Here is an 11,648-nt window from a genome sequence, read left to right as displayed (position 1 = left end):
TAAACTTGATCAGTTTAATTACTTTGATTAATGCCAATGTTCTTTTCGTTTTCTTCTGATAGCATTTAGTTGGACTAGTTAAAAGTAATTTATGTAGATGAGATAGATGAAAGAGTCGTACAGAAAACCAGTTTCCATCCACAAGTCGATGCTGCTGCAGTTGTTGACTGCATATGAAACGAAAGCGTTTTAACAATTATTATTATTATTATTATGAAGATAGAATTGTTTATTTGAAAAGACCTTGTGATTGATTTCGTTTTTATTTTTGTTGTTGTTTCAGAATGAAGATGAGAAAATGTTGGTGAACAATGTCGAGTTCAAAGGCTCCCGCGATTGAGAGGAGTCCGCTGCTTCTAGCGTTGCTCCTCTGCCTTCCGTTACTAAGTAACGGTTACCTGCTGCTCGTGACCGAAGATCAGGCGTCCGGAGACGTCATCTTCGACGCATCTGTTTACAGATTGGGTTCTGAGCGCAGCTACAAGGTCAATCACGAGAGATCGGCATCGTTCGTCGACGACCTCATCGAAGTCGACCCCCACGATGGAATCGTCCGTCTTCTGCAGCCTCTGCACTGCAACTCCTTATACTACCCCAATCTCTTCACCGTTCACATCGACTCCACATCGAACCGACTGCGAGACATCGACTACTACAGTCTTCCCCTTCGCATCTTCATAGTGGGAGCGGGATGCAGCGAGGATCGCAAAGAGGTTACCGACAATGATGATGACCTCTCGGTGGCGGTCGGAAGGAGGAAAAGAAATGCGATGAATCCATTTCTGCATCGGGCTCATCCGAATGTGAACACTAGAGTCTCGGCTGCGAAACGCTGGATCTCCGAAACGTACGCCTCGTTTGCAATACCCACTTCAGATAAATGGCAACGCATCTGCCTGAAGAAGTCCCAATTCATCAATTCGATAACGGCTTTTCTGCCGCGAAGCATAGCGAAGAACTGCACCGTGACCTTCGTCGATCTGAACGACGATCGTTTCAAGATCGAGGCGAGTCAAGGGGATCTCGTTGCCAGCGAAGACGTCTGCATCCTGGAGCCTCTCTGGAAAGTCGTCGTGCTCTTCAACGCTCAATGCAGCGGCAACAGAATCCTCGACTCTGATCACCGACTGAAGATCGTCTACCATCATCAGATCTTCAACGATACAGACATTGCGAAACGCGTGAGACGCGAATTACGCAACCAAAGTCCATTCTTCGAGCAGCATTTGTACATTGCAAGCGTTATGGAGGAGTGTGATCCAGGTGTTGCAGTCATCACGATGAAAGCGAGAGACCCGGAGAACAATCTGATGACATACTCGATGGTCAGTCTTCTGGATTCGCGCACTCAATCGATGTTCGATATCGACACGAAATCGGGACTAGTTACGACCAGTGTTAAATTAGATCGAGAATTGGTGGATGTGCATTATTTCAAGGTGTTAGCGACGGACGATAGTTTCCCACCGAGGAGTGGTACAACAATGCTGCAGATCAACGTCCTCGACGCTAACGATCATACACCAGTCTTCGAGATGAACGATTACGAGGCTTCGGTTCGTGAAGGTGTCAGCGTAGGGACAACGGTGATCACTTTGAAAGCCACGGATCAGGATTACGGGAAGAATTCGGAGGTCGAGTATAGCATTCAGAGCGTCTTCGGTGGTGGAACATCTAAGCCAGAGGATGACAACAAGGTCTTCAAAATCGACTCGAAAAGTGGTGTCATCACAACCAGATCCAGTTTGGATAGAGAAACCACGGAAGTTTACACCTTGATCGTCGATGCTACAGATCAGGCCACGCCGCAGAGCGCAAGAAGATCTGCTAGGTACGTAATTTGCATTTGGTTATAAGAAGCGAATAATTCATAATTTTACTAACAGCGCTACAGTTGTGATCAACGTGTCTGATGACAACGATAATTACCCTCAATTCTCTGAGAGGGCGTACACCGTGAACATCAGAGAGGACATCAATTGGTCCGAAAACCCCGTCGTTGCTCACATAAAGTAAGACTTAAATTAATTTGTAAATTGAATACCAAATAAATCTCTTTGTCTTTGCGTAGAGCTAGTGACGCTGATCAAGGAGTAAACGCGGCAATAAGATACGCAATAATCGGCGGCAACACCCAATCTCAATTCACCATCGACAGTCTATCAGGAGACGTCACGTTGGTGAAGCCTCTGGATTACGAGATTTTGCGAAATTACCGATTAGTCGTGAGGGCTCAGGACGGAGGTAATCCTTCCAGATCCAACACCACGCAACTGTTGATCAAAGTCGAAGACGTTAACGACAACGCACCTCGCTTTTACACGTCTCTCTTTCAAGAGAGCGTCTCCGAAAGTGTTTCCACCGGATTCAGTATACTAAAAGTGCAAGCATTCGATAACGATGACGGTCTCAACGCCAACATATTATATAATATAGCGCCGAGGGATGCGAGCGGCGCGAGCACCGAAGACATTCCTTTAACAGTGGATGCTCATTCTGGTTGGATTTACACGACGAAGCAGTTGGATCGCGAGGAGCAATCGAAGTACATGCTTCAGGTGATAGCACGAGATCAAGGAAATCCACCGCTTTCGGCTACAGCGAGTATAGTGATAACGGTGCAAGATGTCAACGACAACGATCCTGTCTTCGAGCCGAAAGTCTACGAAGCTTTGGTCTCTGAAGACGATCCTCCTGGAACGCAGGTGACGACTGTCACGGCTTCGGACGCTGATGAAGATACGCGTCTTCATTACGAATTGTCGAATGGAAACAGCAGGAACAGATTTTCGATTACCTCGCAGAACGGAAGAGGTTTGATTACGATTGCTCAACCGTTGGATTACAAGCAGGAGAAGAGGTACGTTCTGGAGGTGACCGCTTCAGATTCGGGTGGACGCAAAGATAAAGCTACGGTTTACGTGAACGTGACGGACGCTAACAATTTCTCTCCAGTCTTCGAAAACGCTCCGTACTCTGCGAGCGTGTTTGAAGATGCTATAGTCGGTACTACCGTTTTGGTTGTGTCTGCAAGTGATAATGATGTTGGTTTGAATGCGGAGATTACGTACTCTTTGGGAGAAGACACCAATTTGGATAGGCCTCAGGATTTTACGATTAATCCGCAAACTGGGGCTATAGTTACCGCGAAAACTTTGGATCGTGAAGTGTTGAGTGGGTATATTTTGACTGTGACTGCTAAGGACGGTGGGAATCCTCCGTTATCGGATACCACGGACGTGGAAATTACAGTGACAGATGTTAACGACAACTTTCCCATCTTCCAGAATACTCCGTATTCTGGCAGCGTTTCTGAGGATGCGTTAATTGGCACGAGTATTCTGCAAATTGCAGCCACGGACGCTGATATAGGCTTGAACGGAAGAATCCGTTACACCCTGAGTGAAAAGGATATCGAGGATGGATCTTTCGTAATTGATCCAACGAGTGGAGTGATCAGAACTAATAAAGGTTTAGATCGAGAATCGGTGGCTTCTTACACTCTGGAAGCTCACGCAATTGATAGGGGAAGCCCTCCAAGAAGCTCAACAGTCCCAGTTGTAATCACCATACTCGACGTCAATGATTCACCTCCAACTTTCGACACAGACAAAATCGTTCTGTACATTCCCGAAAACAGTCCCATTCGCTCGACGGTTGGCGAGATTCAAGCCAAAGACCCGGACGAGGGTCAAAACGCCAAAATCGAGTACACCATCATCGGAGGTGAAGACTCTAATTGTTTCTCTTTAGTCGCCATCCCTGGAACGGATAAAGCCGAGCTAATAACAATGACTGAATTAGATTACGAAAGTCCTAAGAAAAAATACGATCTCATAGTTCGCGCTTCGTCCAGACCATTAAGAAGCGACGTTCCTCTCGAAGTAATCGTAACTGATGTTAATGACAATGCGCCAGTCCTCAAAGACTTTCACATCCTCTTCAACAACTTCAAGGATCATTTCCCATCGGCTCCGATCGGTCGAATCCCAGCCTTTGATGCCGACGTCTCGGATCGTCTTCACTACCGCATTTTATCAGGAAACAACGCAAATTTAGTGGCGCTCAATGAGACTAGTGGACAATTACAATTGAGTCCTCAACTCAACACGAACGTACCGAAAGTTGCAACTATGGAAGTTTCGGTCACGGATGGCGTCAACGACGTCAAAGCGATAATGCAGCTCTCAGTGAAATTGATCACCGAATCGATGCTCTACAATTCCATCACCGTTCGACTCAACCAGATGACCAAAGAGGCTTTCCTTTCACCGCTCCTCACCTACTTCATCGATGGCCTAGCTGCTATTCTACCGTGTCCCAAAGAGAACATATTCATCTTCAGCATTCAAGACGACATCGATGTTAACTCGAAGATTTTGAACGTCAGTTTCTCGGTGAAAAGACCGGACGTTCCTAAAGAGGAATATTACACTCAGCAGTTTCTCAAAGAACGTGTCTATTTGAAGAGGTCCATACTCGCCGCTATTTCCACAGTGCAGGTGCTTCCTTTCGACGATAACCTTTGCGTCAGCGAACCGTGCTTGAATTACGAAGAGTGTTTAACAGTGCTGAAGTTCGGTAACGCTTCTGGTTTCATTTCAAGTAGCACAGTCCTCTTCAGACCCATATATCCAGTCACCGCATTCACCTGCAGATGTCCACTAGGTTTTACAGGTAATCAAACAAAGTAATTAAATTAACTGTAAATCTACAATTTTCTTGTTGTTATTGCAGGTTCTAAAGAACATTACCTTTGCGACACCGAGGTGAACCTTTGTTACTCCGCTCCGTGCCAAAACAACGGCACGTGTCGCGTCAAAGAAGGTGGATACACGTGCGTCTGTCCACCGGATTTCACCGGTCCAAACTGCGAAATAAAACTAAACTCGGACACCTGCAATTCGAACATCTGCAAGAGCGGATCGACGTGCACGAAGAGACTGAAAGGCGGTTTCGTCTGCGAGGATTGTTCACCGGCAACCGGGTCCGAACACTACACGCCACTCTGCGAACTGAAGAGTCGCAGCTTCTCCGCGAATTCCTTTCTCACCTTTCCCAGCTTAAAGCAGAGACATCGAATGCATCTTCAACTAAGATTCGCAACGACGAGTCGCAACGGTTTGCTTCTGTACAACGGAAGGTACAACGAACTGCACGACTTCATCGCCTTGGAAATCGTTAATGCTTCGGTGCAGTTTTCCTTTTCGTTGGGAAGCGGTGTTACCAGAGCCACTGCGAGTCTTCCTGGCGGCGTTTCCGATGGAGAATGGCACACGGTTACGGTGCATTACTTTAATAAATCTGTTACCATCTCGTTGGATGATTGCGACACGGCTTTAGCTTTGGCGCACGGCGAAGAATTGGGCGGAAGATGGGAATGCGCGGGCTACAGTCAGCACATCTTGGAGAGTAGATGCTCTTCGCTTACGGAAACTTGCCATCGTTTCCTCGATCTCACTGGGCCGCTGCAGCTCGGCGGACTTCCAACGTTGCCTGAAAAATTCCAAGCGATGAATCATCATTACGTTGGATGCATCTCCGATCTTGAGGTGGATTACCAGTTTGTGGATCTCAACTCTTTCGTTGCAGACAACGGGACGGTTGCGGGATGCCCGGAAAAGCGGTCGTACTGCAGTTCGAAGCCTTGCAAGAATGGTGGAGTTTGCAAAGAGGTTTGGTCTATGTTCAGGTGCGAATGTGCGGAGGGATTCGGCGGAAAGGATTGCGGGGAGAGCGTGAATAAACCGTGGAGGTTTGAAGGTGACGGTACTTTGAGTTTTATACCAACATCTTTGAGACCCATTCAGTTACCGTGGATTAATTCGATGACGGTACGCACTTTGCAGCAAGACGCTTTCTTGATGTCCGGGCATTTGGGTCAAAATAGCTCAGCAGTTCTTCATATCAGGAATGGATTGGTTGCTTACAGTTACAACGGTGAGAGTTTGAACTTTTCCGTTCCGAAATTCGTTTCCGACGGACGCTGGCATCGGATCGACGTGCTTTGGTTGGGGACGGAGATTAAGATTTCGGTGGATTACGGTGAAAGAACAGCCGTTGTTCCTTTCAACAGTAAAATACAAGGTTTGATCGTTGGAAAGATCCTCGTCGGAGGACCGGACGATACTTTCACCTTCCTCAACGCCGGTTACAACTATTTCGATGGATGCATTCAAGACGTGAGGATTGGCAATAACCAGCAGATGTTGAACACTCCGACAGCCCGGAAGAACGTTTTGGACGGTTGCGAATCTAATGTTAAATGTACAACAGAATGCCCAGCGAATGCGAATTGCGTCGTCGAATGGGGATCCTCCAGATGCGAGTGCCACGAAGGACACGTCGGTCCTCTGTGCGTTCCCATTTGCTCCAAGAGTCCGTGCGAAAATTCCGGACTTTGCGTAGAAGAACTATCCACAAAAGGCTACAAATGCGATTGTAATTCTACGATTTACTCTGGAGAGTATTGCGAGAATCGTCAGGCTCAACCGTGTCCTTCCAGCTGGTGGGGATTCCCTTTTTGCGGTCCGTGCCATTGCGACGTCGAATCCGGTTACCATCCGGACTGCAACAAGAAGACGGGTCAATGCAGATGCAGGGAGAACCATTACCAGCCTCCTGGAACGACGCAATGCTTACCGTGCGATTGTTACCTGACCGGTTCTTACAGTGCGATCTGCGATCAGCAGAGTGGACAGTGCAGATGCAAGGACGGAGTTATTGGAAAGAAGTGCGATTCTTGTCCGAATCCTTACGCGGAGATAACGCTGCAAGGATGTGAGGTCGTTTACGACGGTTGCCCGAGGAGCGCCTCGGATGGAATTTGGTGGCCGAGGACGTCTTTCGGCGCGGAAGCCACGGAGACGTGTCCCAAAGGCACACTGGGGAAAGCGTCAAGATCGTGCGATAATCAGCTAGGAGGATGGCAATCCCCGGACCTCTTCAACTGCACCTCGGAAAAGTTCGTGGAACTACGCGTGAAGCTCTCAGCTATAGAGAAAGAAACGGATAGGATTAACACTTTCGACGCAATCAATCTTGCCTCAGACTTACACAAAGCCACCAATCACACATCGAATCTTTATGGAGCAGACGTACTCATCACCAATGATCTGATCATGGAGCTGCTGAAGCACGAATCTCAAGTGCACGGATTAAACTTGACGCACAGCCAAGATAAAGACTACATCTCCAATTTGGTGTTATCAGCTAGCTCGATACTAGATTCAAAGTATTCTGAACATTGGAAACGCATCAAAGAGTTGACAGAATCGAGCGGAGAAAAACTGATTGCATCCTTCGAAAAGTACATCAACGTCCTTTGCGAGAGCAAAAGCGACATCTACACAAATCCATTCGAAATCGTTGCCTCTAACGTCGGTAAGTTTCAATTTAATCCACTAACCATAGTAACCAATTTAAAACAATCCTTTTGTTTCAGTTCTTGGTTTAGATATTATTACCCCGGATTCTCTTTACGGCCAAGAAAAGAACAGCATTTCAATCATCTCCCCAGACAATAGTTTCACAACTGAAAGAGTGGTAATACCAGATACTTCGCAATTCTTGGAAAACTCTGAATCGACTCAATCGTTGGGTCCATTAGTCTCGTTCCCGAAGTACAACAATTACCTAAAAGACAAAAGCAAATTCGACGTCAACTCGAAAATTTTGGTACCGCTGAAATTGCTTGGGATAAAGCCTCTGGAGATTGGCGAGCTGAGCACGAAGAACTCTAAACCTCTTTCTGGACCTGTCATCAGTTACGTCCAATACAAGCAAGCCGGAAATCTGCTACCAGATCTCTACGATGATTCCGTGGTGAGAAGATGGGGTGTTGACATAGCAATTGGCTCACCGCTAATTTCCCTAAGCATCTTAATACCCGAATACGTGGAAGCTGTTAATAAAACGATAACTGAAAGGAAGATAACGTTCGAAGATATCAAAGAACCTGAATACAGTTTCCGGGATTTTGAGAAGAAGAGTTTCAGCGAAGGCGCGATTAGGGGACACGAAAATGAGGCCCAATATTACAGATTGGAGAGGGCGAAAAGGGATGAGAGTGAGACCAGGAAGGTGTTGTTCAGGAGTTTATCGGGAGTGATGCTGCATCTTCCGGTGCGTCTCCAGATTTGGTTGGACGACGAGAAGATGATCTTCAACGAGAGATCGAATCCGCAATGCGTCCATTGGTCCACGGCAAGAGGGTTCGGCGAATGGAGCAGGGTTGGTTGCCGGACGGAAGTCAACGATGATTGGTTCGATAGATACGACGGAGGTCCTCTATTGGTCAATTGCACCTGCAATCATCTATCCACGTTTGCCGTGCTCGTAGACGTTGTCGATCTTGAGGTATGTATTGCCAATATTATAATACCAGTAAAATATTACCTACAATAATAACATAATTTCGTTTACAGTACATTCCTGAGCCATCTCTACTCGAGGATATATCCAGTTACAGCTGCTTTTCGCTATCTCTTCCTATCCTCTTCGCGACATACCTGATCCTCGCGTTCCTTCGTGGAGCTCAGACCAACTCTAATACGATTCGCAAGAACCTGGTGCTCTGCGTTTTTCTCGCGGAACTGCTGTATTTCGTGGCGCTGAAAGCGAGAAAACCCATGGTGGGTAACGAATTTGGGTGTAAATTGGTGGCGATGGGTTTGCATTACCTGTGGTTAGGAGCGTTCGCTTGGATGCTCGTCGACGCTCTTCATCTCTACCGAATGCTGACGGAGATGCGCGACATCAACCATGGCCCTATGCGATTCTACTACTGCATCGGATACGTCCTTCCGGCGATCATCGTGAGCATGGCCGTGGGAGTGCGAGCCCATCAATACGGAAACTATTATTTGTAAGTAATTCTAATAATTGTTATATAATACAATTGAATATGGTTGTTCCTTCGTAGCTGCTGGGTTTCTCTTTACGAGAGCGTCATTTGGAGCGTCGTTGGACCAATAGGAATATTCGTTTTCTTCAATGTGGGTGTCCTGATGTTCGCCGTGCGAGCGGCTTTCACTCTGCAAGACCACGTCATGGGTTTCGGAAATCTTCGAACTTTACTCTGGGTCTCGGTGGTGGCGCTGCCGTTGTTAGGGGCGTCGTGGGTGTTGGCGTTGTTGGCCGCCTCAGAGAAACACCCCCTTCTGACTCCGATCCTATCATTGGCTGTCCTCGTGCACGCTCTCTTCTCGTTGCTGGGATACTGCGTTGCTAATAACAGAGTAAGGCAGAACTTGGTTAGAACCATTTTGAGGTGCATGGGTAGAAAAGTACCTTTGCTGGAGACGAATTCGGTGGCTGGAGTGGCTAGCACTAGCAGCCAAAATCTGAACGCCCAATCGGTGAGTTTACAATAAAACAAAATCAAATATTTTGTTGTAACGTAAATATGAAAACACTTAAATTTTACAGAGATCCGCCTTGGCGTATCACAGCTCAGCCATGGATGCAGCTAGGAGGAATATAGGTATTTCCACTTCGAGTACTACGTCCAGATCCACCACCAAGACTAGTTCAAGTCCCTACAGGTAAAAATCAATTTGTCAATTAAAATCTGTATAAATATTGTTACTGCTTTTAGGAGCGATACCCATTTGAGACATACCTCTACGAGTACTTCTAATTACAATTCGACGAGCGATGTTCCTTCGTATCTTAGAGGTTTCGAGCAGGACGGTGGTATGCATAGGCACAGGGAGGTGGTAGAGGACAGTGGGCGTAGAGATCGCAGAGATGGGCGTGACAGTGATTCGGATTCGGATGGATCTGAAGGGCGGAGCCTCGAATTGGCTTCCAGTCATTCCAGCGACGACGACGAATCAAGCGCGCGTAGACACCGGGGCAGGATGGGCGGAAGGCAGGGTTATCTTCCGAACATCACCGAACATGTTGTCACCAGGTGCGGCACGCCTCCCGCCCTCAACGTCGTCACCAAATCGCAGCTGTTTCCATCGGTGCAACCGTACGCGCCCAGATGGTCCAGCCAATTACCCGAGGCATATTTGCACAGTCCACCAGGTAAAATTATTCAAAACGTATATATCTTAGAAATTGTACAATAAAATAAACTTACTTTCAGTGCCTGAAGTCGGAAGATGGTCTGCGGAGACGGGCTCGGACAACGAGTTCTGCCACAAGAGCCCGAATCCGCTACCCAATCCGGATATAACCCCAGACACGTGTCTGCCATCCAACCAATCGGAGCAGTACATGATGCGCGCCCACTACGATCCTCAGTATGTTACGAACATGGCGCATACCAAAGCCGAGTACATGGGTAAACTGGTGTCACCGCACGAGAACATCAACTACCAGGAATATGCAGAGAGATGCTCAGACCTCGACGAGAAACACCACATCAACGACAAATACTTGTTCCCATACACAGGTAACGTAGCTCCGCCTCCAGACAATCGGATACGCCTTTAAATACGGCGAGCTCCACCCCTCTCAACAGTAGTTCAACCTCCATTATTATTTATTTTTTATATTATTTGATTTTTTTTTGTTTGTATTTTGTTTTCTTTATTTTTGTTTTAAATTGCAGCCGAGGAAGACCATATGGCATCCCATAATAATTACATGCATCACCCATCCAGTAGAATCATGTCCCCAATCACAAACGACGTAAACAATCCCGGTAAGTGTAAACTCTATCCCCGCCACCAGAAACTGCTTTTTATTTATTTCTTTCTACCTTAGCCTGCTTATTATTACATCACTACATCACATTTTTTAAAAACACGCAATTGTAGTTTTCATATTTACGATGAGTAAAAAATAGTTTACGGTTAATTAATAGATGGCGTTTTGTATTTAGGGATGGATTATCATGGGTCCAGGATGGGATCGAGGATGGGCTCGGTGCTGGGTTCGGTGCACGGTTCGATATGCGGAAGCACCAGGGGTTCCCCATCTCCATTGATGCCTCCCGTCACGATGATGCATTCCAACCATCATCCGGTGGATCCTACGCAGTAAGTACATCATATCATTATCAAAAAAATAACAAATTTATTTATTTTGAAAATTAAATTAAATTTAACCGAAATTTTAGCACGAAATTTCCGAATTCTAAAACAATGTGTGTATTTAAAACAGATTTTCTTCTTTCCGATTGGTTTAGATGGTGTTGGGAATATGGCATTAACAAATAACGGGAGTGGTAGTGGGAAAATAAATCAGGCAAAGAAAAAAAATATAATTAATATTTAGAGAAAGGGAAAAAATTATATAAAATTAACCAAAAACATTAATAATCGAGATAATATACATAGGGAGACAATGCAATGTATTTTTGTTATTCTGTTCTTTTTAGAAAAGAGAAGGACGAGGAAACTTCGGTTTGAAAGTTGTATGTTTTATAATGTTATATGAAATATATGAATGTACACACAATTTTGCGATCCGAGGGAGAACAAAAACAAAAAAAAACAAAACAAACGTAGATAACAAGAAACATTGTACAAATTTGTTTTTAAATAAGTTTTAATACTATTTATACTTTACTTATATAATATTTACATCTAATTTGCTGTATTCTGTTCTGTGAACTTTTAGTTTTTATTTTTATATATATATTTTTTTACGCAAATAATTGTCGAAATCAATTCTATGTTTAACTACTACTA

At 45.6% G+C, this 11,648-nt stretch overlaps 1 protein-coding gene across 4 annotated transcripts; it reads left to right on the top strand.

The window, feature by feature from the left end:
• The first annotated feature begins 292 nt into the window (after window positions 1-292).
• Window positions 293-11,435, top strand: LOC108569831 (protocadherin-like wing polarity protein stan). 4 transcript variants are annotated; one of them, XM_017931537.1, is made up of 13 exons: window positions 293-1,831; window positions 1,887-2,012; window positions 2,072-4,677; window positions 4,738-7,383; window positions 7,445-8,358; window positions 8,427-8,866; window positions 8,924-9,359; window positions 9,430-9,545; window positions 9,599-10,035; window positions 10,097-10,405; window positions 10,565-10,657; window positions 10,838-10,994; window positions 11,336-11,435. In XM_017931537.1, the coding sequence occupies exons 1-13, from the start codon at window positions 312-314 to the stop codon at window positions 11,364-11,366; spliced, it is 9,831 nt and encodes a 3,276-aa protein (XP_017787026.1). In that variant the 5' UTR covers window positions 293-311; the 3' UTR covers window positions 11,367-11,435. The 4 variants fall into 4 exon arrangements, with proteins under 4 accessions (XP_017787026.1, XP_017787025.1, XP_017787027.1 ...); XM_017931536.1 differs by lacking the exon at window positions 11,336-11,435 and adding an exon at window positions 11,144-11,325; XM_017931538.1 differs by lacking the exon at window positions 11,336-11,435 and adding an exon at window positions 11,119-11,325.
• The last annotated feature ends 213 nt before the right edge of the window (window positions 11,436-11,648 follow it).

The sequence above is a fragment of the Nicrophorus vespilloides genome, unplaced genomic scaffold, assembly GCF_001412225.1.
Source record: "Nicrophorus vespilloides isolate i.1.1-1 unplaced genomic scaffold, Nicve_v1.0, whole genome shotgun sequence".
Taxonomy (NCBI): domain Eukaryota; kingdom Metazoa; phylum Arthropoda; class Insecta; order Coleoptera; family Silphidae; genus Nicrophorus; species Nicrophorus vespilloides.
The sequence above is the reverse complement of the archived record's forward strand: the minus strand, read 5'-3'. Positions and strand labels throughout refer to the sequence as shown.